This window comes from Capricornis sumatraensis, chromosome 2 (assembly GCF_032405125.1).
Source record: "Capricornis sumatraensis isolate serow.1 chromosome 2, serow.2, whole genome shotgun sequence".
Lineage (NCBI taxonomy): Eukaryota > Metazoa > Chordata > Mammalia > Artiodactyla > Bovidae > Capricornis > Capricornis sumatraensis.
The window spans coordinates 85708228-85734963 of record NC_091070.1 but is presented as its reverse complement, the minus strand read 5'-3'; the positions used below and the strand labels follow the sequence as shown (position 1 = coordinate 85734963).

The window sequence follows — 26736 nt, the reverse complement described above, 5'->3', positions numbered from 1 at the left end:
CTCCTCCAAAGAGAGCTGGGACCCCCAAACTCAGGATCCTGAGTGGCACAGATGGCCAGGGGGCAGTGGCAGCACCTGCTTTCAGCCAGACAGGGCCGAGCAGGCCCTTGGGGTCAGCCCAGGGCTCCTGCCAGGCCCCAGACCAGCCACTCCCCTGCTCCAGGGTCCCTCCTCCTCCTGCCTCCCAAATTCACACCCCAAGGAAGCAGCAGCAGCCAGTGGGGCTTGGCTCCACACTGCCTTTATTCACACTGCTCACCCCTGATGCTGCCAGCTGACAGGGACTGACGGGGCTGGGGGACCCCTACATAAAAGGAGGATTTGAAGCAGAGTCCCTGGGAGCACAGGAGAGGAGAGGAGGGCAGGGAGGCGAGGTAGCCCCCCTGAGCCCCTCGCAAGCATGCAGGCCAGCAATGCCAGGAAGCGAGGCTGTGTGCCTGGCCCTGGTGCTGGGGTGGGGGGCGTCTTGCCAGAACAAGGCCCCCTTTCCTGGGAGCAGGGCCGCTGGTGGCAGGTGTGGATTCAGGCTGAGACACGCTGACGAGAGCCCCACGATGTCTGCCTCTAGTGAGTGCAAGTACCTGAGAACTCTGCCTTCAGCGGCTGCTCAGAAACCTTGGGCAGGTGAACAAAGCGGATGCCACGATCCTGAAGGCGGGACAGAGACCGAGTTCCCGGGAGAGGAAGGTGGCTGGGAACGACCACTGCCAGACCCCAAGATCAGGCCGGCAGTTGGGGGAGGGCTGGCTCTGGCTCCCAACCCCACGCAGCCTGCGGCGGGGTGAGGATCTGGGGTGCACATACCCCTCCCAGGGTCGAAGAAGGCAGGGACAAGGAGGAACCATTCACCCCTCCCAAGGCTGCCCTGAGAGGAGACGGCAACCAGCCCACAGCCGACTTGGGACCTGTCCGCCCGTCTGCTGCAAACATGGCCCAGGGAAGGGGGTGCATTGCAAATGAGTACACAGCAGGTTCACGGAACCCCTGCGGCCTGGCCTCAGGGTCAGGTGGTCTGAGGGGTGAGCCGGGTGGTAGGGACAGGCTAAGTTCCCTCCGGACCTCTGCCCCACCCAGGCCTCTCCCCTGCGGCTACCAGGAGACACCCAGGAGGAAGAGACAGCCCTGGGCAGTGAGAGTGAGAAGGCCCGACTCCAGCGTGCACGGGAAGGCCGGGGCCAGCTCTTGGTCTGGACACACTGCCTCAGACTATATCCCATCACGAAAAAAAGCTAAACCGAATGGAAACTTAACCACACACACACACACACACACCCCACCCCCACCCCACCCCCTATCCACAGGCACCAGGCATACTCTCACCCACACTCTCAGCTGTGGGCTACACACGTGGGTGCACACAGGCACACACTCCGCACACTCAGACACCTTCGGCCGTCCGTCCCCAGTGGGTGCACACACGCACGCACTCCCGACACTCTCAACCATCCATCTCCCGCCCACAGAGCACCAGGGGCCTGTGCCCAGGACTCAGTATCGGCTGCTGACGTGGAGGGTGTAGAAGGCCCAGGGCTCGGGGACATAGATGACGCCCGGGTACTTCTTCCTGAGGACGGGGTCATTCCACAGCCAGGTGACCCAGAGCGCCACGAGCAGGAGGGCGAGGGCGAAGGAGTAGAAGAGGAAGAGGCCGTTGCTGTCGAGGAAGAGGCGCTTCCGCTTCTGGTGCAGGACGAGGGCCAGCATGGCAAAGGAGGTGAAGATGAAGAGGATGAAGATCTGGCCCTCGGTGACCAGGTACCTGAGGAGGCAGGCACGCAGTGAGGGGTGGGGGCCCCTCCTGCCCAGCGTTCTGCCCTCTACCAAGCGCCAGGCTGCCCTCCCAGCCGGTCAGAAGAGCGCGTCAAGTGAGGGGCTCCGCTCCGAGCCATGGCCAGTACACAGCATTCCGATTTGGCTTCTAGAATTACTATTTTTCAAAAACAGTGGCGTTCTGATTTCCCTGCTAACGTTAGGTTTGTATTCCCACATGACAGTAACTGACAAGGAAAAAGCAGCTGCTCAGAGACAGCATGGTCCCGCAGCTTGCCACAGTCCCCACCACTCCCTACTGCCTCACTTGATGCCTACTTGATACATTTCTATCAGCAGTTTAGTTCCGAAAGGCATCTGAGTTTGGGGACGCAGTTTCAGTGATGGGGTTGTCATGACTGTCTCCTTGAAGGCTGGGACAGTCTCATTCCCCAGGGTTCCCTCCAGCTCTCAGGGCAGTACCTGGCATATGGCCAAGAATGCAGTAACACTTGCTGGAGGGCTTCCCAGAGGTTATCTCATCCACTCCCCTGCCTCCATGCTGACCCATCCCACTCAAGCAACTGCACAGCTCTGCAACTGAGTGGCTGGGTCACCTTGAGAATTTACATGACATCTTGGAGCCTTTGTTTTCTTACTTATAAAGGGGGCATAAACGGCCCCAGCTCTCGAGGTTACTGATGAGAACTCTGTACTTGTAAAGGCACATTGTTCAGTGAATGGCCCCCTGTAGCTGTCACCGCATTGACACACCATGGGTAAGAATGGGCTGAACTTCTTCTCACTTCTCATCTCTTTCCCTCCAGCTGTGGTTGTCACCCATTCCTTCTAATCCTGTCCTCAGTGGGCACGTGGATTCACCTTCATGAACCCCCACTGCTGGCCAGGGGCAGCCCCTGGAGGTGGGGGAGAAGGCCCCAGGAGAGGAGGCCTTTTTCATTTGGCTGGAGGCTTCCCCCCAGAGAAGGGATAGGACACCCACCCTTTCTAAGACACCCACAATCCCTGGGGAGCCTGTCTCCAGAGCAGAAGTGACAGAGGAGAGGGAAGAGCCTGGCTGAGGCCTGGTCCTCTGGAATGGGAAGAGGAAACCAGGTGGGAAGCCCTGAAGCCATGGAATTCCCCCGTAAGTATCCTTGTCGTCTCCATGAGGCTTCATGGTTTACGAGCCCCTCTCTCTCCCTCTGGGTTCTCACCATGTCCCAAAAGGGAGACAGCCTGCTATCACCCTCATTTCACAGAGGGGGACATTCAGCCCCCACCCCTCCCACCCTGCCAGGCTCTACAGACTTCCGCTCTACAGCCCTCCCCGGGCGTCCCCGATGGCTCAGTGGGTGAAGAATCCGCCTGCAACGCAGAAGACACAAGAGACGCAGGTTCGATCCCTGGGTTGGGAAAATCCCCTGGAGAAGGAAATGGCAACCCACCCCAGTATTCCTGCCTGGGAGAATCCTATGGACAGGGGAGCCTGGTGGGCTGCAGTCCACGGGCGCACAAAGAGTTAGAACGACTCAGCAACTAAGCACACACAGAAATTATGCTGCGATGTGGATTCTATGGGCCCTGAGGTTACTCTCTGAGTGTAGAGAGGCCACACTCAGGCCCGCCTTCCTGGTCACGGAGAGGCCACCAGGAGGCACTGTCCCAGTGCCCACTGAAGAGGAGGGAGCAGGGACCCCAACAGGGAGGCTCACAGGGCTCACACAGCAGCTCTGCGTCAGAAGAACATTGCCACTGACTGGATCACTAGGGGGCCCCCTCCCTGCCACTCCAGGTCCGCCATCCACTCACCAGTAGTACAGGCCGCTGGGCACCACCAGGAGCAGGGCTGCCCCTGGCATTGAGCTCTCAGCTTTGGTGGGAGTAAAGCAGCCGCTGAAGTACATGAAGAGGATAAGGAAGAAGGGGACGTACCTGCAATAGGGAAGCCGGTGCTCAGCTGCTTGGCCGCCCGGCCGGCCAGCCCCCCCTCCCGACCGTCCTAGGACTGTCTGCCTGTACCACCCTGTGCGGTCTCACTTCGTTTGGGTGAGGGCACTCCCAGCCTCTCCCGGGCAGGGGGTCTAGGAAGGAAGATGAGGCCTGCAGATCCGAGCCATGGGCAGGGGCGTGGGGCCAACCTCCTCCCACACTGTCCCAGCCACCTCACTCACTCCCCGTGTGTACGCATGTCTCTCTCACTCTCTCTGCCCCACACTCACCCCAAGACCAGCAGCCCCCAGCCCCTCACTGCCCTGGGAAAGGGTGCACCCTGCAGGGTTGAGGGGGGAGAGGCCCAAGGTCCCAGTCTGGGGGGAAAAAAGGGGTGAGGGGAGGAACAGCACCTGCTGGGGGCCTCCCAGGAGCTCTGTGAAGCTCCTTCACTCACACTCAGCCCCCAGCCTCACCCCCTTCCACTCAAAGCTCACCCAAGTACCACCCTCTCTCCTCTCCACACACACACGCTGCTCCCCACACGCCTGTGCCAGCTCGCACAACACCCCCTTTCTGTTCCCACCCCCACTCATCTCCTTCCCCACCTTCCCCTCAGTGGCCCCCACACCCTCCGAGTCCTGCCCTTTCATTTCTCCAGGCCCCTGTTCATCTCTCCTCCTCCCTTCCCCAGCCTTCCATGGGAAGGGTCTCCTGGCACAGGCCAGGGAGAACTGGCAAGAGGCCTGTGTGTGCAAGGACACCCTGACTTTCTAGGCCCCAAAAGAGAACCCAGAAAGACAATGCAGGGCCCGCGTGACACGAGTGAGCCCACCTCACTCGGGAGTGGGGCCACCCACGTCCAGGGGTGGCTCTGGCACTAGCTGTCAGCCCATGGGCAAAGCCCCTCCCATCGGCCTCAGCTCATCCTGGGATAAAGTGGGCTCTGGAACAGACGACTGCCTGCAGCTTGGCCCCGCATCTCCTGTGGCTGAGCCCACATCTGTGAGGTTTCCTCCGCTGTGGGGTGAAGGGGTGGGAGGAAGGAGCTCCAAGGGGAGTTCGGAGGAGGCGGCGCACCCTACTCCCACCTCGCCCCCAGCCTGGTTCAGCCGGCCCTCCTCAGCTCCCTCCCTGCCTCTGGGTCCTCATCCTCATCCCCAGGGTGGGGGGAGTTGTTTACCAGCGCTGCAGCCCCGGCCCTGGGCGGACGGGCGCTCGCTGCCCTCTAGTGGCCGCCACGGACACTACGGGCCGGTGGACACGGAAGGCGGCGAGGCGGGAGCCAGAGGAGCGACAGCGCCCCCTGCTGGGGAAGAGCGCGCCATTCCAGCGGCTGGGCGGGACACTTGGGAGACCCCAGGGCCCCTTGTTCAGCGTCACTATGGCCAGCGGCAGAGCTGGCCGGGGCCATGGGCCCCATCACTCACCACATGGAGTGGCCCAGGTACTCATCGTAGTAGTAGAGCAGCTCAAAGGAGTCGATCTGGGGGGCAGCAGACGCCAGGCGGGGGGCAGAGAGGGTGGGGCTTCAGGAAGGGTGTCGGGCCGCGCAGCCCCCCGCTACCCTCGCCCTGCCTGCCCATGTCTCCCTTAACTGCCCCTAGTCCCTCCCTATGGGGAGGAGGGGAGCTGGGTGGGGGCATCCTGGCTGGGGGTTGAGGGGGGGTGGGGGGCCGACCTGCTCTCTCTGGGGCACCTGTGATGGGTCGGCAATGTCTTTGGCCTCTAGGACAGACCGCACAGCGGAGGTGGGGGCTCACCAGCGTCTCTGGCTTGAGATTCTTGATGATGGGGTTCTCACGGACCGACAGATGGTTCTGGTAGCCACTGAAGATCAGGCGGTGGTTCACTGAGTCGCCCACCAGGTGGATGCTGGCCCCCATGATGAAGGTGATGATGCTAACGTAGATCAGGGAGCGTGGCAAGGTGCGGGGGCACCGCTCGATGAGCTGAGGTCAGAGGGAGGCCCCACAGCATGACCCCCGACACCATCACCACCGGAGACGCCCTCTGCTTGCCCCCCTCACACCCGGAGTGGGATGGGTGCCACCAGCCGGGAAGCCTCTCTCACGCGGGTTCCCTTTAGGGGAGTCAGTCCAGCCTCCATCATCTTACACCATGCCTGTGAACCCAGCAGGTGCTGGGGAAGAGCACCCTTGCTGGAGATGACAGCCAGGCCTTCCACAGAGGCAAGCCAGGCCCTGACCTCCCACCACCCCTAATTCTACTTCTGGGTGACTGGGCTGGACTGTTGAGGCTGGGCTGCTCCCATTTCTGAGCAACTGAGCCACGCAAACAAAAATGTGGGGCAGGTGTTTCTGAAACTAAGTTATTTAATTAAAGACCCCTTCGAATTCAGATTACACCTTCCCTACTGTGAAAGAAAGAAAATGAAGTCACTCAGCTGTGTCCGACTCTTTATGACCCCATGGACTGTAGCCTACCAGGCTCTTCCATCCATGGGATTTTCCAGGCAAGAATACTGGAGTGGGTTGCCATTTCCTCCTCCAGGATATGTTCCCGACCCAGGGACTGAACCCAGGTCTCCTGCATTATAGGCAGACGCTTTACCATCTGAGCCACCAAGGAAGTTCGGAAATGTCTCTAAAAACACAAGGATGGGGATAGTAAATAGCAGTAGTTTTAAGAGCCTTTACTTGGCAAAATGCAAAGCCAGCAGAGCAGAGAGCCCTCTAGGAGACATCTCTCTGTTCCCAGTGGCGCCTCAAAGTCAGGGCTCTCGGTCCGAAGGAGAGAGTTCACCCTCCATTGCTGCCCTTCCTGCCTCCGGCCCCCACCTGCCTGCCCAACTGGTCCCTGACCTCTTCCTGAGCAAGCCAGCCACTCCTTCCGCCTCAGCCTCCCCAAACATGGCTCCTCAAGCCCGGCCTTCTTTTCAGATACTCCCGCCTGAAGGTCTCTCCCAGTTCACCCCCAGGCACATCAGGTGGAGGCCCAAATCACATGCCCCTCCCTGGGGAAGCCTGCTCCATCCCTCCCAGGCAGAGGCAGCCCTGCCTCCCCTGGGGCCCTCAGGCCCTTGACACATCCCCTCTGCCATAGCCTTCGGCCCCCAGAGTCAGGCAAGGGGACGGCCTGATTCAGGGCACTCCCAGGGCTGAGCGGCAGAGCAGAGAAAGGAACGAGGGCAGGGAGGGAGAGGAGGGGCCTGGGGTAGTACCTTGAGCAGGAGGAAGGGTGTAATGATGTTGTAGGCCATGTGGAAGTAGTCCCCCACGCTGGGCTTGTTGAGCGGAAACCACTCGAGAGGGAACACCAGCTGGGGAGCAAGTGGAGAATGCAGTTTACAAGGCCTGACCCACGCGGCCCTCAGAACTGCCTCTGCACACACTGTGCTCTTTCTGTGATATCCTGGAATCCTCCTGGCAGCACTGGGGTGAAGGTGTTTCCAGACAAACTGAGTCCCGGAGAAGGTAGACGTGTCCCCAGTCACATAGCAGGTGCAAACCCAGAGTCTGATCCTGTGTCCCTCTTCCTGCGGATACTAAGTAAAGGTCCCTTGGTACCCACCAGCCTGGGAGTTGGAAGATCCTTTGGGACTCAAGCATGCCAGAAACTTTCTGGGTGACCCCAGGGCAAGTTCTTCCCTTCTTCCTGCCTCAGTTTCCCCATCTGTAACACGAAATGTGGCCCAGATGGTCTACATGGACCCTTAGTGATCTGGCTCCTTAGAATGATGACAAGAAATGCTGACCACCCAGGTGTGAAAAACGCTCTGTCCACTGAGCAGATGGACCACTTCCAAATCAGGTCGGAACTATACCTTCTGCAACAAACGAGAAAATAAGTGAGCTCTAAACGCAGTTTCAGTGCTTCCTTTCCTACCTTCCCTGAGACAGGCCAGGGCCATTCCTCTGTCTGGACTTCCCATGTTCTTCCTACTGGTCTACCCCAGTGAGTCCAGCCTTGTCAGGGTTAGTGTGACAACACCTATACAAGATCACAACACTTCCAATCCCTGCTCTGCCAAACTGTACCTCTAGAATCTACTGATGGAGAACACCTGTAACGATCATAAATTTCAATCAAAACTTTAAATGTTTATCTCTTTTAATTACAAAATGTTGTGCTGGATAAAACCAACCTGCAGAAATAAATCTCCCAGGAGACAGGAGTCTCAATCTCTTTCTTACTTGCTGTGTGGGCATCTCTATAGCTTTATCTACAGCAAGATATACAGCTGGCCGAAACACTCGGTGATAGCAAAGAATCAGAAATAGGCCAACTCTTCAACCAAGCAGGACTACTTGAATACACTACAGCACCTCTTTATTACAGAAGGTTAAGCAACCATGAACAGAGATGACACCTCATATGTGCTGACATGGAGAGCTATCCATGAAACAGTCTAAAGTAAAACAAGCAAGCTGTAGACTAAGGTATAAAGTAAAATCTTATTTTGGTTAGAGGGGATAAAAGAGATGTACACATGTGTTGCATGAGCAGAGAAAGGAGTGGAAGGATGCACCCCAAACAGTCAGAAGTGGGACTGCAAAGGGAGTCTCACACTTCTTTATATTACTGGGGATGAACTCACTCGTTATAGAACCATGACATACTACTTTTATAGCTTGTAAAAGGTTTTATTTTGCAGTTATTAAAAATTTGAGACTATCATGTATACATCTGAAAAGCTCATGTATACACTAGACCTTGTCAGATGTATGCTCCTCCTGAGCCCACTTAGGCTTACAGCAGCCACAGCGACTCTAAGCAGGATGGCGGGAGGTGATTTGCCCTACTGGGGAGCCCTATTAGGCCAGATGAGGCTGAGTCTTAGTGAGTGAGGGGAGCCATGAGCCACCCTGGCCTCATCTCCCCTCTCCCTGGAACACCCGTTTGATGGGCAGCTCCTTTGTCCCCTGGAACCTTCGTGCTGCAAGGGGGCTCAGGTCAGCTGGTCCAACCAGTCTTCTTACAGATGAGAGAACCAAAGCCCAGATGATACTGCTGCTGCTGCAGCTGCTAAGTCACTCAGTCATGTCCGACTCTGTGCAACCCCATAGACGGCAGCCCACCAGGCTCCCCCGTCCCTGAGATTCTCCAGGCAAGAACACTGGAGTGGGTTGCCATTTCCTTCTCCAATGCAGGAAAGTGAAAAGTGAAAGTGAAGTCGCTCAGTTGTGTCTGACTCTTAGCGATCCCATGGACTGCAGTCTACCAGGCTCCTCCACCCATGGGATTTTCCAGGCAAGAGTATTGGAGTGGGTTGCCATTGCCTTCTCCACAGATGACACAGACTTGCCCCAAATCACCTACAAACCTGACTGGGTGCCCTGACTCCTGGGTCAGTCCCTTTTCTTCACCTACATTTAAAAAACAGCTTGTAACCCTTACCAAAAGCCTACAGGAAGGAGACTCAGCACCCACCATACCTCCTCCCTGAAACCACTGCCAGCAGCTTTCCTTCATCCCCGTGAAGTCTTGGGTCCCATGTATATAAGATCGTCTGGGCCGTTACTGACTGGCAGGCAGCTCATATGCATGCCACCCAGGCATCTGTTTTCTCCTTACACCTTCCAGAATGCTCTATAGTACCCACAATTCCTGTTCACTGCCCAGACAGCATCCTCTATCCTGCATAGAGCAAAGCTGATTTACCCAGTCCCTACTGCTGGACACTCAAGTCCCTTCCAGGTTTTGGCTATTGTAAGCAACACTGCAGTGAACACCTTTGGCACGGGCTCTCGTCTGTGATTACATCTTCAGGGCAGGTTCTAGGAAAGGGTCGTACTGAGCCAGGCAGGATGAACAGATTAGGGTTCTGAATATAATCATGATGGAAGTAGGGGGTGGGCTCTGGGGCCAGAGTGCCTGGGTAGGGGTGGCAGATGCTGGCTCCTCCACTTGCTGACTGGGTGACCCCGAGCCAGCTATTTACCCTCTCTGTCCAAAGTCTTCTCATCTACAAAACTGAGATTAACAATAGCACTGATGGGAGAATTAAAGAAGGTTAAACGCATAAAGATCTTAACTGCTACTTCTAGCTTACTGTAATTATTGTTATTCCTTTAGGACAGGAATGTATCTTGCCAGGCACTATCTAAGTACCAGTTATCACCTTGACCATCTGCTTTCCCAAAGGACTTTGCTACTTTGCAATGTCACTAGCATGCACAAGGTGTCAGCTTCAGTGCTGGATATTGTTGTTTTTACCACCCATATGCAAAAATTAACACCTCAGTACATGGTGATGCCTGGCCTTCTGTTACCTATCTGTCTATCCATCTAGCTGTCTAGCTGCTCATCAAGTGAGGGGCTTTGGTGCTCTTGCAGTGTTAATCTCCATAGAGGCCACCACTGTACGCTGGGGCATGGGGTGGCCTTGGAGAGAAGGGGACGGTTTCACCAGACGACACTAAAAATTACCCAAGGCTCAAGGCACATATGACATGCACACTCAGCCCACACTCTTCACCTCCAGAAAACACAATTCTATCCCAAGGCTGTGGGCAAGACTGGTGGGATCCTTTCCCATACTCCACTGTCTGAATTGGTGCTTCGGTTCACCCTGAATGCGAGATACTGGGGCAGGTGGTGGGGTCACAGTACGGCTGTTCGGATCCCCCACTCTGGCAGCTGCCACACTGGGTACAGCCGCAGCACTAAGGGACCGCATTCTCACAGTGTACCGGTAGGGGCAAGGGCTTGTCTGAGGTCACTCTGATCATTCAGACCACACTGTCTCCACACTGCCAGTCGGGGGGTTCCATCCACAGCTTCACGCTCACCATGGCTATGGGGCGGCCAAAGTCCAGAACCCAGTTCTGCAGAGTGAAGTAGGACCAGAGGTCAAGGTGGAAGGGAGCCGTGCCAGCAGCCTCGTCAGCCTTGACGGAACTGTGCCTGGGAAAGAAGTAAACGAAAGCAGTCAGCCCTCCTCTCCTCCATGGGAAGATTCCCCACCAGGACAAGCCACAGGAATTTGTGGGCAGGAGGAAACACACATGATTAAGTTCTAGGAAAAGGTTTGGCTCGAAGTACTGGGGCCTGGGGGAAGGGATCCGGAGACGGACTCCGTCTGCCCTGACAGTTGCCTCTCTAGGATTCAAGAAGGAAAATACTCAACAGATACAATCACACTGGGCTCTCACCTATAAGTCTATAGGTGACGGGGAGATCGGATGGGGCAGAGGATGCAAACATGGCTGAAAGGCATGAAACATGGCGATGGATGATGCTAGCTAGGCTTTATTGAACACTTTCTACATTCCAGGCACTCCTCCAGCTGTTTACATGTACCATTTCATTTAAGTCTCTTAATCCTCACAGAAACCCTCTGAGGTTACACTATTACCCCCATTTTACAAGTGAAACAACTGAGCCCAAGACGTTAAGTGCTGTTGTGCTGTGCGTAGTCAGTTGTGTCTGACTCTGTGCGACCCCATGGACTGTAGCCCACCAGGCTCCTCTGTCCATGGGGATTCTCCAGGCAAGAATCCGGGAGCGGGTTGCCTCAAATGATTACGTTTCAGAGCTTCTGCTGTTAACCTCTAGTCTTAAAGTCATAGGTTTCCCTGGTGGCTCAGTGGTAAAGAATCTGCCTGCCAAGACGAGATGTGAGTTTGATCCCTGGTTGAGGAAGATCCCCTGCAGAAGGAAACGGTAACCCACTCCAATATTCTGGAGAATCCCATGGACAGAGGAGCCTGGTGGACTATACAGTCCATGAGGTGGCAAAGAGTCAGACATGACTGAAGTGACTTAGCAGGCACCTACCCATTCATTTCAGCGGCTAATCAAACATTAGCTTAGAGGTGCCATGAAGGTTTCCCTCTATCAGCACTGCTATTGCTTCGGTAATTTTCTGGGATCCTTTTCAGCCAATTCCAAGAATGGTCCACACTGGGTTGCTAGAGCAACTCAGACCCAGGAAGGCAAGCTGTTGGGGATCTCATTATTCTCTGGTGGCAGAATGGATGGGTGGAGTGGGTTTGTCCAGGTCAGCTAAGTCTTCCTGTCCACCCCCTCTGCTCAGTGCCCACTTACTGTGTGCCATGCTAGAAGCGTCACCAGCACCATCTCAATGAAGCCCCACAGCAATACCAGGAGACTCTTACCCTCCCATTTTACAAACGAGGAAACTGAGGCTTAACCAAGGTTGCGTGCCCTAATAAGAAGCTGCATCAACTATTCCTCTGTCAGACTATTTCCCATTCCCTCCTCCTACTGGTAAAAGATGATGTTCCCTGAGATAGAGGGAAGGCCAAAAACCCAGGATGGCCCAGTGGGACTTTTCTAACTACAGTTGAAAAGAGCACCTTCCTGAGAGCCCGCGAGCCCGGGGCTGCCTGTGGCCAAAGTACCAGCCTCAAGGGACAGTCAGATGAGAATGAAGTGGCCCTGCAGAGAAGAGCAGGGAAAAAGAGGAGAAAAAGGCCCGAGAGGGTTCACATTCCCAGTTCCAGGCATCCCCAAGGCAACAGTTTGGCCACAAGAGCCCAGACATTCTCTTTTGCTAAAGGTGCTGCAGTTCACACTGGCTTTCTGTCACTCCGCAACCCAGGAGTCCTGAAGCGCACAGAATTCAAACCAGGGTCTATATGGATTCAAGACCTATACTCTAAGTTGTTTGCTACTCTGCTGCTGATTACTATCAGCTATAGAATATATCAGGAGATCAAGATACAGACGGACTAGTGTGGCCTGGAGCAGCATGCAAAGCCTGCAGGAAGGAATGCAGCCTGGAAACATGGATGGGTGGATTCCTGTTGGCAGGAAAGCGGCGAGAGTGCAGCATCAAAGGCCTGGAGGTGGGAGTGAGAAAAGCGCTGCAGGGAGCTGAGATGCCTGGCTTACTAGTGGAAGGAAGAGAAGGAGGGGCTGCCGGGCCTTCAGACTGGGCAGATACTCAGAGACAACTAACCGTGAGGACAGTCTAGATAGAGTACGAAATGAGTGACTGGTGCACAAGTCCCCCTGTGCCCTTCCCCTTCACGACCATCAAGGCAAGGCCTCAAAAAGCAGGCAGGGACAACCTCCAGGCCTGAAGAGCTTCGATGAGGAAGAAGGAAATAGTCTTCACTGTTGGGACTTCCCTGGTGGTCTACTGGCTAAGACTCTGAGCTCCCAATGCAGGGGGCCCAGGTTCAATCCCTGGTCAGAGAACGAGATCCTATATGCCACAACTAAAGAGCCCACATGCCGTGATGAAGATCCAGTGTGCCTCGATGAAGACTTGGTGCAGCCAAATAAATAAATAGATAAACATTAAAGAAAAAAAAAAAAGGTCCTCAGTGTTCTGTTCTGGAAACCTTCAGAGCAGGATGTTCGGTAGAGAAAATAAAAGGCGTTTTGCAAGTCCGGGAAGCACTTAGTGTGAGTCTCTGGAAGCTGTGGATACCAAGCATGTAGTCAGGGCTCGATGACTGTTTCCTCCTCCACCTCAGGAGGCACCTCAGTCAACAGGGATCCCTGCCATGAGTCCAGCCTGGCTGAGAAGAGCAGAAAGAAAAAGGGCAGGTGCAAGGCTGACACCCAGTTTGGGAATCAAGACTGGTGAGCGTCTGTCTTCTTTGCTGGGACTCTGAGCACACGAGGCAGATCACGGAGAGGGAAGGCATCCTCTCCCCCAGCCCTGCCCTGGGGATGAGCATCCTCATGCTAACCCAAGTACCTGACTCCTCAGACACGGAGCCCCCAGACTGCCAGCTCTAGGCCCCAATCATCAGAAACTCCTGCTGAGAACGATGGAAGCACAAGGGCAGGTAACCCAAGACACGGAGGGCCTTTTCTCTCCTCCACAGCTTTACAAGCCTACCATCTAGGAAAACAGATACCACGACAGTTGGAGAGTACATACCATACAGCGCATAACATGCAAATGAAACATTCAAAGCAGTCAGCAGTACCTGCAGGACTGCCTGGCAGAAAAGGAAGGTGTCTCAGCCACCGTGCAGTCAAGCAGGGACCTATGAATGGGGACTATAGAGGGACTGATTTTGGTTCTATAGGCACAATGGTGAAATAACCTGACATGATGAGAATTTTAAACAAAAAATGAGAAAACAAAAGCAAAAAAAAAAAAAAGAGCAAAAAAGGAAAGGCAATTTGAAACTCCAGGAAAAACAAAAGCAGTATAAGAAAGTAAATGTAACTTTTAAACTTACTGAACTTTGTAGGGAACAATATTTACATGGCTTAATGAATAAAAACATTGTATACTGACTTTCAAAGTTTAGAGTCAATTCACAAACAAAACATGGAAGAAAATTATGGTTAAAATACAGCAGGTAAATACTGTCAACCTTGACAACTTGAAAGTAAAACTATAGATGACAGAAGCTAAAACTAACGGTAGGAGTCTAACAGTATCCTTTTGAAAAGGAATCAAGAGATACTGCCCTTATTTTAAATTAACTATACTTCAATAAATAAATAAACTTTATTTAAAAAGATACTGCTTTATAGTTGACCAAAACAGAAATAATGGTATCACGTATTTCCTAAGGCTACAGAAGTAACAAAGAGCAAAACTAAAAATGGTCATAAAAAGAACTGTCTTGTGAAGATGGAAGAGGTATGAGTAAACCAAATCATAACAGGATAATTAGTAGGTCAACATTAGCTTCAGAGGCTAAAAATTGATAAACCAAGAAATAGCAGTTGAGTGTAGCTTTTGTGTGTGGACTCTGGAGCCTGCCTGGGTTCATATCCCAGCTCTATCACTAACCAAATCATGAGCAAGTTACCTCCTGGGCCTCAGTGTTCTCATCTGTAAAATGGGGGATAATAGTATATCCTACTTCAAGAGTTGTGGTTGGGAAAAAAAAAGTTGTGGTCGAATTAAATTACGCAAAAACATTTTTTAACGCAAAAACTTAAGAGTAGGGCCTGGTCCACAGAAAGTGGTATGTATGTAGTATTTGTTACTATTATTTAGAGATATGAATTTAATTCTGATAGAAACAGCTAAAAGAAGCTAACATGGTTGTCTCTGGTACTAGGGAGAGGTGAAAAAGAACCACTGCTTTTTACTCTAAGCCTGTCTGTGCAATTTTATTTAATCATGGGCATGTACTACTTTGATTATCATACAAAAAACTGTTAACAGAGCACGTGAAAACTGGAAAAGGGAGTGAGCACTTTGTCACTAGAGGTGTGTAAGCAAAGCCTGGATGGAGCAGAGGAAATCCAAGCATCCTAGGAGGTGGACAGGGTGATTCTGCCTACTGTCTTGTGCAGTAATGAGACTGAGAACAGGGGGGCAATAAGGCAGGGAGGTGGGCAGAGACACCCTGGAAGAGAGCCAGCCCCTTATGCAATCCCCAGGAGCATCCTGGTTGGTGGGGAGCTCATGCAGGAGTAGAGAGGGACATCACCCCTGAGCTGCCAGAGTGGAGCAATAAGAACAGAAACCACAAGCCCTAGGTTTAAGCCCTGGTTCTTGCCAGCAAATGACGTAACCTCTCCAGGTCTCGGTTTGCACACAACAAAATATGAAAAGCCTGAGTAAGACACTGCGCAAGTAAAGTGGTGACCACATCTGATGCTCACAGACGGCTCTAACTGGACTGCCACGGTTCAAGGCAAGGACTCCCACCTTGTAGGGGATCCAGAACCCAGATGTGCTTTAGCAGCAGGAAGAGCTACTCTCAGATGAGTCTCTCAGATTTCCTCCCTTATCCCAAATCATACCACAAACTTCCTAAAACTGACTCCGAGCACACTAGTGCTGGAAAACCTTCCATGGCTCCCCTGTGCCCTACAGAACAAAAGCTGCACCCCTAACCGGCCACTTAGGACAGGAACTAGGGTGAGGCAAGTGAGACGTGTAGGACACAACATTTAAGGAGGCACAGGTGGGCCATAGAGGACTTCTGAGCACTAGTGTCCCAAGAGTGAGCTTCCCCTTAAATTTTTTTTGCACTCTACGCTCTCACTCTGGTCCCAGTTCTGCTGCCATTAAAGGCCCTTCAGTCTTGCCACTGTACACACAGAAAGTGCCAGCAAAACTGCACTGCTTGCCTTTCCCAAGCTTTCCAGGAGCTGAAATCGCCTTTATTCCTCTGTCACCTACTGAGTATTCTGACATGCAGCTTAAGCGCCACTTCCTCCAGGAAGCCCTCCAAGTCGATCTCTCAACTCCTGGCCTCTGTTCCTCCCCGGTCCTACTGGACTGTGGGGCCCTCCGGGCTTCACTTTACCCACCGCTGGTACAGCGCTGGGGCACACAGAGATGCTTAATGAATGCCTGCTCTATGCAATGAATGTCTGTGACCTGTAAAACGGAATGAAGACAGAGTGAAGTGGAAGATTAAAAGGCGGCTTCTGTACCTTTTCCTCCGCCCCAAGTGCCTGACCTCAACTATCAATACATAAATCAGTAACTTCCCCTTGCTGAGAGAAGGGAACAGCAACAGTGTCGGTAAAGCCCTTCCTCGTTCTTTCTCTGGAGGGGAGTTTCCACACTTCGCTGTCTCTTCTATTAGCATTGCCAACATTCTGGGTTCCTCGGAGCAAGGAGTGAGCCTCCCGTTAACACCAGAATCCAAATTCTAGTCATGGTTAGAAGGACTCCGAGAACTTGGGTTGGTGCCCGGGACTTGCAGGCGCTTTGGGGGCCCTAGTGAGTAGCAGTGTCCTCTGGGCTTGCCGCCACCGCCCCCATTCCGAGTTTCTTGGATCCCAGATGAGCGATCGTCCCGGAGCCAGCCGGGCCATGAGGGCCGCTGATCGCCGTGGCTGAGACTCCCTGGGTCCCGAGGGCTCTCCCAGGAAGCCGCGGAGGCGTTGCTCAAGCGAGTGGGCGAGGAAACAGCTGCAGGCGTAGCGCTGGGAAGACCCACCCGGGGTCCGGGGTCCACGGCCCGAGGCCCGCGGCCCCGACCCCCCGCCCGCCCGATCACGTGGCGGGGCCGCGGTTCCGCTCCGCCCGCCGGCGCGCGCCCACCTGGCCTGCAGGAAGGAGGCGCCCGGCTGCGCGCCGGAGCCGCCCGCCGCTCCCGGGTGCCGCCTCCGCGCCGCCGCCTCCATGGCTAACCTTCCGGCCAGGCCCTTCGCCCCGCTGCCGGTAGCTGCAAACAGGTTCCGCTGGCCGAAGGCTGCGAAAGCGAACATCCAGCGCGGGGGCGGGCTGGGGCGGGCGGGAGGGAGAGCGCCGGCCCAGCGGCGCGGGCCGGGGGTGGAGCCGGCGGGGGCCGGGACCAGGAGACGCGCCGCAGAGCGAGGGAGGCGGGGCGAGCTCCCGGCGGGGAAGGAGGGGCCCACGGCCGGGGCCGGGCGCGGCGGAGGGGCGGAGGGAGGGCGCACGGCGTGGGGCCTACTCGGGCTGGGATCTGCTGCGCTCCCGCGTGTGGCCCGGGGCAGGGCTCTGCCTAGGCTACCCGAAACCTCTATAGTAGTCTAGGGTGGGCTAGGGGCGTGGGGAAAGGCCAGTTCGACCTAAATACTCTCTTGGGAAGGAGCCGAGACTGGATTTCCCTTGTCCTTGCGGACCTGAAGGCTTTGGGGGAGGGGCTCATGTCCCTTCCAGCTGTGTTAGCCACCTTCCTCAGATGGAAGCTGCTGCTGCTGCTGCTAAGTCGCTTCAGTTGTGTCCGACTCTGTGCGACCCCATAGACGGCAGCCCACAAGGCTCCCCAGTCCCTGGGATTCTCCAGGCAAGAACACTGGAGTGGCTAGCACGCCTTAAAATGTCAGCTCTGTGGCCTTTGACGCTGGGAATTAAAAACCAGTGGGATAAGGGTAGCACGCATGAAAGAGCGAATTCTTTTCAAGATTCCCATTCTGGCTTTGTCACTCTCTTGGACTCTGTGGCTTCATAAAAGTTACTTCCCTTCTCTTCCATTCAAACGTACTAACTCCTGAGCAGTTCCTCATCATCGAGACTGGATGACCAGTACCCCAGTAAGACTTAGGTGGGGAGGAAACGGAGCAGGCTCTTCTGGTCCTTCCCCCCGACCCCCTTCCCCCCCAACACACACACCGTATCTTCTGCCTGCCTCTGGCCTGTGGAAAACTGTAGTTTAATCACAGAAGCGAGAAATGCTGAAACAAAGGAAAACCGTCAAAAGAGACCAGATAATGTTCTCATTAAGCATGGTCAAGGACCTTTAATTTCTTCTACAGGGCTATAGGTAATGTTTGGAGCCATATTCTGTGAGCTGTCTTATAGATACTAAAACACGAGGTAGAGAGGTTAACTAGTGATGACCAGGCTGAACCCAGGACATGAGCTGCCACAATTCCGAGAACTGACCACAAAGAAATGGGAACAAATGGACCCTGGAACTGAAGATTACTTGTACCTAAAACAATCAAGATGATACTGGTCAGACCACTGATGACCAGTTTGAAGATGACTGTCAGAGATGACTTTGCTATTTCTGCGTGTAGGCCCTGCTCCTCAGTCAGCCAGTTCAGTCACTCAGTCATGTCTGACTCTGTGACCCCACGAACTGCAGCAGGCCAGGCTTCCCTGTCCATCACCAACTCCTGGAGCTTGCTCAAACTCATGTCCATCTCATCCTCTGTCATCCCCTTCTCCTGCCTTCAGTCTTTCCCAGCATCAGGGTCTTTTTCAGTGAGTCAGTTCTTTGCATCAGGTAGCTAAAGTAATGGAGCTCCAGCTTCAGCATCAGTCCTTCCAATGAATATTCAGGACTGATTTCCATGAGGATTGACTGGTTTGATCTCTTTGCAGTCCAAGGGACTCTCAAGAGTCTTCTCCAACACCAAAGTTCAAAAGCATCAATTCTTTAGTGCTCAGCTTTCTTTATGGTCCAACTCTCACATCCATACATGCCTACTGGAAAAGTCATAGCTTTGACTAGATGGACCTTTGTTGGCAAAAGTGCAGTGTCCCTCCTCACTCTGTCTATAAAAACTCTCACCTCCTGCTTATGGTGGGGGGTGGGGGGAGTCGGCCTTTGGATGAATGTCCTCTCCCCTCCCCGCCCCAGTTGCCGGCATCTGAATTAAAGAAACTTTCCTTTCCACCAATCTGGCCTGTTTTTTGGCTTCTGACTGGCAAGAAACCAGACCCCACACACATACCTTTCAGTAACAGGGGGACTGGAAAGTGGGGGGAGGGGGGTGGAGGTGGGGAAGATACTGAATACTGTGAGGTTGGAGACTTGGAGGGGGTGGTGTCAGACAAGGCTTCTGGAGGAGAGCTTAGGGAACTGAACATTTGCTGAGGTGGAGCACAGCCAATTTACTGAGGAGTTGTGGTTGCTGAAAAAAAGCACAACCTAAAAGATGAGAATTATGTTTTATTTGGGGACATTACTGAGTGCTGTTGACCAGTATACAACCTCTCAGATAGCTCTGACGAATTGTTCCAAAGACATAAGGGTGAAGCCAGGATGTTCTGTTCAGTTGCTAAGTCGTGTTCAACTCTTTGCAACCCCATGGACTGCAGCAATCCATGTTTGCTCAAATTCATGTCCATTGAGTTGGTAATGCTATCTAACCATCTTATCCTCTGCTGCCCCCTTCTCCTTTTGCCTTTAATCATCCCCAGCATCAGGGTCTTTTCCAGTAAGTTGGCTCTTCACATCAGGTGGCCATAGTACTGAAGCTTCAGCTTCAGCACCAGTCCTTTCAATCATATTCAGGATTGATTTCCTTTAGGACTGACTGGTTTGATCTTCTTGCTGTCCAAGGGAGTCTCAACAGTTTTCTGCAGCACCACAATTCAAAAGCATCAATTTTTCAGCACTCAGCCTTCTTTATGGTCCAGCTGATCTTGGCGAGACAGCAGTGAGTGTGGTGTGAAGTGAGATCTTAATTCCCTGCCCAGGAACTGAACATGAGTGGCCTGGATGAGAACCAGGAATCCTAGCCACCAGACCTGCAAGGGCTAGAGCCTAGAACCTATTTTTCCCTGGATCTTTGCCCCCAGTGAAAAAATGCATTTATCACAGAGGCAAGAACTATAAATGCAGCCTAACAGCAAGTGGGAGAGCACACAGAGAAATGGTTTGTTTAGTTAAAACAGAAGACAGGCAGAGATGCACACCCAGAGAGAAAGGGTGTGGGTGTCCTCCCTGTGAGGAGGAATGAAGCAAAGAGGTTATATAGCTCAGTTCTTCCAGGTCTTTGTTTCCATTCAGGCCAATTATGTGGTTTCTTTTTCCTCACCTGACCTACCTTGGGACCCTCCCTTGGGCGCACAGGCACCCCTCAGCCAAGATGGATTTCCTGAGAGGAGCAAGACTCATTATGGCCTGGTGTTATTCTCTGCCTTTTGGCCCACAAGGAGCCTTTCTGAGCAGGTGTAGTGTCTCCCTTGTCCCAAAAGAGGTGGGGGAGGGAGATCCCTTAATCCTTTACTGAAACAGGGTTTTGCTCCTTTTTGTCCTTGCCCTGACTATTACCTGAAGGTGCTTACAAGAGAGAAACACTGGCCTATTTACCCTGTTTATGCTGTTCCTTGCATTTCAGAGGGCAAACAGAAGTCTGATGTCTTAACTGGAGCCCACCCACCTCTTGTCTCAGAAAATGCTAAAATGCTAACAGTTCTAAGTACCCAGCCTGAAGCCTACTTCTTGGTGCCCCATGAAATGTAAACAGGAGGCCAGCTGTAAATATCTAACCTGGAGCCCATCTATCTCCTACATCACAACTCTCACATCCATACATGCTACTAGAAAAACCATAGTTTTGACTGTACAGACTTTCGTCAGCAAAGTTATGTCTCTACTTTTTAGAATGCTGTCTAGATTTCTCATAGCTTTTCCCAAGGGGCAAGCGTCACTGCTGCAGTGATTTGGGAGCCCAAGGAAATAAAATCTGCCACCGTTTCCATTCTTTCCCCAGCTGTTTGCCATGAAATGATGGGACCAGATGCCATGATCTTAGTTTTCTAAATGTTGAGTTTTAAAGCCAGCTTTTTCACTCTCCTCTTTCACCCTCAACAAGAGGCTCTTTAGTTCCTCTTCACTTTCTGCCATTAGGAGCCAGGATACATAGGAGTTTTTGCTGCAAAACATGTAGTCAAACATCAGAAGATAACTGCTAGTCACAAAAAACAGACATCTCAAGTTAATGATTTTAGTGTGTGGGAAGATGCAAGAGTCTGGGCGCATTGACCTTTGAGATGCATCTTAATTATCTAGGGCCAGTATCTTGTTTCTCTCCATCCGGAATGCCCCTAAGGGTGCACTTGGAGGGCAGCTGCAGTGGCTGATGGCTTGATGGTGGGCAAGAATTCTTTTGTTGTTCACTTGGTGAAGGAAAATACAGCGTTTATTGCAGGTTCTAAGCAAGGGAGTGGGAGACAAACCTCAGATCTACCTCACCTTAGTCTATGAGTTAGGGTTTTTAAAGAGGAGGAATGAAGAGGCTGGGATTAACCATTGTCTTGCGACATTCGTTAATTGTTGTTTCAGGAGCCAAAGTATCTCTGATTATGATTCTTCAACCAGATGGTCCCATAGTAAAGGGGGGGGACGTCTGTTAACTCACCTTGCCCTGGAGAAACAACAGGAGTTTTTATGTTAATGATGATATCTCTAATAGCAACTTTAGTACATTAACAATGCTATCAACAGCAATTTCAATCATCTGACTTTGGCTTACTAGTGTTCAGTTAGCACAGGACAGAGGTCAGAGATGATGAGAAAGGGAATAAAGTTTTGGAGAGAGATATTAATCATGAACTCGGTTAGAGGGACTTGGTTGCAGGTGGACATCCTAGTTGACTTGGAACTTCTGAACGAACAATGAAGTCCAAGCAGAAGTCTACCAAACACATAAGGGAAGAGTGTTCCAGGCAGAGGAAATAGCCCACCAGGAGGCCTGGCATTCAGAGAGACCCTAATGTTTGGACTAACAGAAAGTAGCTTAGTGAAAACAGCAGACAGCAGGGAGGAAAAGCAAGAGGAGCTGACCTGGGAAAGGCAACAGAATTAAAGAGGAGACCCTTTATCCTGGGAACAGTGGGCAGCAGTTCAGAGCTATGAGGCAGGGGAGCACTGTCATCTGTGAGTTTTAGACCTCCCAGCATGCAGGGCAGATGGATGCGAGGAGGCAGGATGAGAGACCAGGAGATGGAGAATGTGGGGCTCAGTTGTTCTAGTGAGGGTCCTGGACTGGCTACATAGTGGAAGGAGAAAATTGGTAAGAGCAAGACTTGTGTGGGAGGGAATTTCCCTGGTTGTCCAGCAGCTAAGACTCTGTGCCCTCAATGCAGGGGGCTGGGGTTCAACTCCTGGTCAGGGAACTAGATCCCCACGCTGCAACTCAAGATCCAGCATGCTACAATGAAGACTGGAGATCCTGCAGCTAATACCTGGTACAGACACACACAAAGAAAGTTGTGTGGGAGGGACCAAGGCTGTGACTTGGATGTCAGGGGTGAGGGGAGAAGAGCTCAGGCAGTGGGCAGGTTCTGCAGCAGGGTGGATGGTGGAGGTGCCCCTTGGGAAGTGGGTTAGAGCAGGTTTAGGCTAAATGAGAATTGATCCTTGGACACATTAAACTTGAGGTGGGTTAAGAAGGCTGATGGACCCATGGATCTGAAACTTAGATCAGACCTGGGAGCTGGACAGACAGATTTGTGAGTCACAGGAATATAGATGACAATTAGAACCTTAGGGGCTGCCTGGGGAGACAGTTTCCCTGTGAGAAAAGAGAACAGACGGCAAAGCCTGAGAACAGACAACAAGGGCCTACTGTACAGCACAGGGAACTATATTAACCATAGTAGGAAATAGAAAAGAACACAAAATAGAACAACCATCTTGTAATAAATCACAACGGAAAAGAATATGAAAAAGAATATATATATATATGTATACACACATGTATGAGAAATTCCCAGTGGCTCAGCAATAAAGAATCCGCTTGCAATGCATGAGGCACAAGAGACACGGGTTCAATTGCTGGGTCGGGAAGATCCCCTGGAAAAGGAAATAGTAACCTACTCCAGTATTCTTGCCTGGAAAATTCCACGGACAAAGGAGTCTAGCAAGCCTACAGTTTAACATGGTCTCAAAGAGTTGGACACGACTGAACATGCTTGTGTATATATATGTTTTATATATACACACGTACATATATACATAACTGAATCACTTTGCTGTACACCAGAAACTAACACAACATTGTAATCATCATATACTTCAATTAAAAAAAAAAGGTTGGGGAATACTTTACAAGGCAGACTGCCTGAATTTCAATCCTGGTGTCGTTGCTAACTAGCTATGACCCTTGGGTAAGCTGCTCAACCTCTCTCAGCCTCAGTTTACTCATCTGTAACAAGCCTGTTGCAACCACTGCATGGATGATTCAATGAAACAACGCACATGAAGCGCTTAACATAGAGCCTGGCACTGGTGGGTTTGCTGTGTACAACAGTCTGTCTTTGGACCTGAGGTGTGCCTCCATGATGTATCTTCTGTCCTATTTTCTTTTCTATCTCTTCTCTTGAGAGACTTTTGTTGGGTTTATTCCTTATCCCTTTGATGAGAGCCCAGATATCCCATCTTGGCAATGGCTGGTACGTGCATCTGGGCCACTTCCCATCAACTCCTTCTGGGCTCCAGCAGCCCGCAGGCCACACCCCAACACCCACCCCAGCCTCACTAAAGGGCACATTTATAGCTCCCTTTCTCTCATTTGCTCCTCACCATGTCATCAACAAGCAGAGGATGTCCTTGCTTTGCACCAGGGAAAGCCAGTATATCTGAGGTCAGCCAACAACAACACTCAGACTGGATCCCAGATTTAATTTTGAGTTTGATCTTCCATCTACAGATTGTTCTTTGCCTACACCAGAGAAGAAGGATTGAGGCTTCCCACTCTGACCCCAATCTCATTCTCTGCTGCCTTTTTGAGCCTGCTGGGCTCCGAAGGAAGGGACATACAGTGGCCTGTGATGTAATTATCATTTAATAATACCCAGAAGTGGGTGGCCAGTCATCAGAGGATGAAGTTGTGCAGTGGGGGCCTCTCTGGATCACTTAATCCTCCAATCTCTTAAATACCAACAAATCTGCCTTCTGGCTGGGGCTGACAACTGCCCCTGAGTGGAGGGGAGTCCAAGCTGGCAGAGAGGCCAGGACTTTCTGAATGAGCATAATGAAAACTCCCCTAGTCTGGTGGGATTATCAGCCCCCTCTCCCTTTCCTGTCCCATCAGGACTTTGAAAACACCATCTGCGTTAGCTCTCAAATTGCATGGAAACGGGGAGTGAGGCTGGGGTGGGGGATAGAGCAAAGCTGGCACCAGTTCTTGTGCTCTGAGCGGCACACATTTCCAGGGATCTTGCCTACAACTCTCTGGAGCCATGGTTCCTGCCCACCAGAGGGGCAAATGGTCTCAGCTGCAATTTCAGTGAACAGCATTAAGGAATTTTGCAGCTGGGGAGGTCCTTTGGAATGGTCCAGTGGTTTCAACTTTTATTTTAGCAGATGTTTTCACTCTTTTCCAACAAGAGCAGTATGAGCTCCTTTTAATTTTTATTTATTTTTATTTTGGGGCTGTGCTGCACGGCATATGGGATCTCAGTTCCCCCAACCAGTGATAGGACCTGTGCCCCCTGCATTGGGAGCACAAAGTCTTAATCACCAGTCCACCAGGGAAGTCCCATGAGCTCCTCGTTAATGCCTCACCTAAGACCCTCTCAGCCACACCTGTCTTCCCGGTCTTGCCACTAGTTTCAGTCTAGCACAAGCCGATGGCAACCCCCGCCCCGCCCCCAAACTCTGGCCTCAGAGTACAGGAGTGTCAGACACTCCATGGGGTGAACCTTTGGCCAATACGGCGCAGGGTTGGCTGATGAATTCCTTTCTCTTCCTCTTTCTGAGTGGATTGTCCTAAGCCTCACACAGTTTCTTTGAAGAAGGTCCCACAAGATTGAGCATCAGGGGAGATGTGTGGGGGCCAGCCAAGCCCTCCGGCCTCTCCCACTTCTCTTTCTCACCTGGCTTTTCCCTCAGGTCTGGCTCTTCAGCATCACGCTCCCCCATAAAGTGTTGGCACGTACACTTCTGCCTCAAGATCTGCTTCTTTGGAAACCGGAGATAAGGTAACACTTGAGAAGGATGTTCAGTGTATAAAACAGATAGAAGTGAGGCCACCCTAAGTGAAGAGAAACAGGGCCCCAGGTGTCATCTGTTTTTCTTCCCCCTGCCAGTTCCAAGGCGATGATCGAGGCACCCTCGCAAGGCTCCCCAAAGCCTTTGCTCTCATTCAATTCTGCCATCCTGCCACTGAGGACGCACAGAGTTAGAAGCAAAGAGGACTAGACTCTAGGCTTCTCACTCCAAATCTGGTGAGACGGATCCTCATCTTTCTATCAAGTTTACATAAGGACTTCTGAAAATATTTCTTTTCCCAAAACATCTTCCCACACTACTCTGCCCCCCACCCCCACCCCGAAGGCTTCCCCCACTCGGTTTTATTGAGAAATAACTGACATACATCACTGCGCAAGTTCAGGCACACAGCATGATGGTTTGATTAAAGCATATTATGAAATGATTACAATAGGTTCAGCTAATATTCATCATCTCTCAGGAAGGCTTTTAAGTCCCCTGTTAGACTGTAGCCACCACCTGGGAGGCATGACACACGGAGTTCTAAACTCAGAAGCTGGGACACAGGAGGGCAGACGGAGAGAAATGGGGCAGGAAAGGTGCAGTAATGCTGGGAGAAAGGCGGGCAGGAAAGGCCTGATTCAGGGACATCTGCTCGTGGGAGACAGGGGTTACAGCATGAGGACAGACCCCTAGGGAAGAGGGACCACAGGAGATGGAGACTGGCTTTCTCCACCAGCTGGTGTCACCTGTAGGACACGCTCCTCCAGGCTGAAGTCATCCTTAAGGAAGCTTGAAGGGTGACCACACTGGGGGAAGAGACAGAAGGAGGTTATTACCTCCAATTATTTTCATTAAAAAATTTTTTAATATAATTGCTTTACAATTTTGCGTTAGTTTCTGCTGTACAGTGAAGTGAATCAGCTATGTTCATATGTATCCCCCACCTCTTTGACCTTTCTCCCACCCCCTCATCTGACCCCTCTAGATCATCGCAGGTCACTGAGCTGGGCTTCCTGTGCTTTATAGCAGATGCTCACGAGTTACCTATTTTACAGATGGGAATGTATATATGTCAATCCTAATCTCCCACTTCGTCCCACTCTCTCCTTCCCTCACTGTGTCCACCTGTCCTCCCTACGTCTGCATCTCTATTCCTGCCCTGCAAATGGTTTCACCTGCACCATTTTTCTAGATTCCACATATATGTGTTAGTAATACAACATCTGTTTTTCTCTTTCTGATTGACTTCACTCTGTATGACTAACTATGAGCTTCCCAGGTGGTTCAGTGGTAAAGAATCCGCCTGCCAATGTAGGAGATGAAGGGAGATGCAGGTTCAATTCCTGGGCTGGGAAGATCCCCTGGGGTGGAAATGGCCACCCATTCCAGTATTTTTTGCCTGGAGAATCCCACTGACTGAAGAGCTGAGCGGGCTACAGTCCGTGGGGGCGAGACTGCGCACACATGACGGACGCTAGGGCCATCTCATTAAGATTCGTGTGGCTGTGACTGCTAGAAACACCTGGGGCCAGGTCAAAGGCAAAAAGCGATTCTATATTATAGGGGCACGGGCATCTTAAGGAATCTAGGTACCAGGGTGCCTCTGGGCCTTGGGGAACAGATGAGACCAGGACCTGGGCTCAGAGAACCCCGGAAGCCACCTCCCTCCAACTCTGCTTCTGTTCCGCCCCTTTCTCTCTCTCTGAAACTGGCGCTCCCTGTGCCCTAACGAGCGTCGGCATCAAATGGCCTCAGCCAGCAACTTCCAAGTTCACCTCGCTTCCATCCAGGAGGCAAGCAGAGTCAGCCTGGACTCTTCTGGGCCCAATGCTGAGCTCTCGTGGAGGTTCTGGTTGGACCAGCTTGAGGCAGGTGCCTCCCCCGGACCCATCAGTGAGGCCGGATGCTCTGCAGTCACAGCTGCTCCCTCGCTGGCCAGACAGGCCAGGGAAGAAGCGGGTGGTTCATTACCTCGGGCTTCAGCAAAAGCCTTAAAATAAGAGAGTCTGTGCTCTTCCATGCCTTAATGGAAGAGATCATT

At 52.2% G+C, this 26736-nt stretch overlaps 1 protein-coding gene across 1 annotated transcript; it reads right to left on the bottom strand.

Annotated features, from left to right (window-relative positions):
• Window positions 1-1354: 1354 nt before the first annotated feature.
• Window positions 1355-16720, bottom strand: CLN6 (CLN6 transmembrane ER protein). Its single transcript, XM_068965927.1, has 7 exons — window positions 16598-16720; window positions 10437-10551; window positions 6866-6964; window positions 5445-5633; window positions 5112-5167; window positions 3562-3684; window positions 1355-1759 (listed from the first exon to the last, which is right to left on the bottom strand). Exons 1-7 carry the CDS (start codon window positions 16678-16680, stop codon window positions 1489-1491), a joined length of 936 nt encoding a protein of 311 aa, XP_068822028.1. The 5' UTR covers window positions 16681-16720; the 3' UTR covers window positions 1355-1488.
• Window positions 16721-26736: the final 10016 nt, after the last annotated feature.

Coding starts and splice junctions, on each gene's coding strand:
- CLN6 (XM_068965927.1), bottom strand. CDS start 16,680: ATGGAGGCGGCGGCGCGGAGGCGGCACCCGGGAGCGGCGGGCGGCTCC. Junction 6,965..10,436: donor TTGGCCGCCCCATAGCCATG/GTGAGCGTGAAG, acceptor CTTGCTCCCCAG/CTGGTGTTCCCTCTCGAGTG. Junction 5,634..6,865: donor CACCCTTCCTCCTGCTCAAG/GTACTACCCCAG, acceptor CTCTGACCTCAG/CTCATCGAGCGGTGCCCCCG.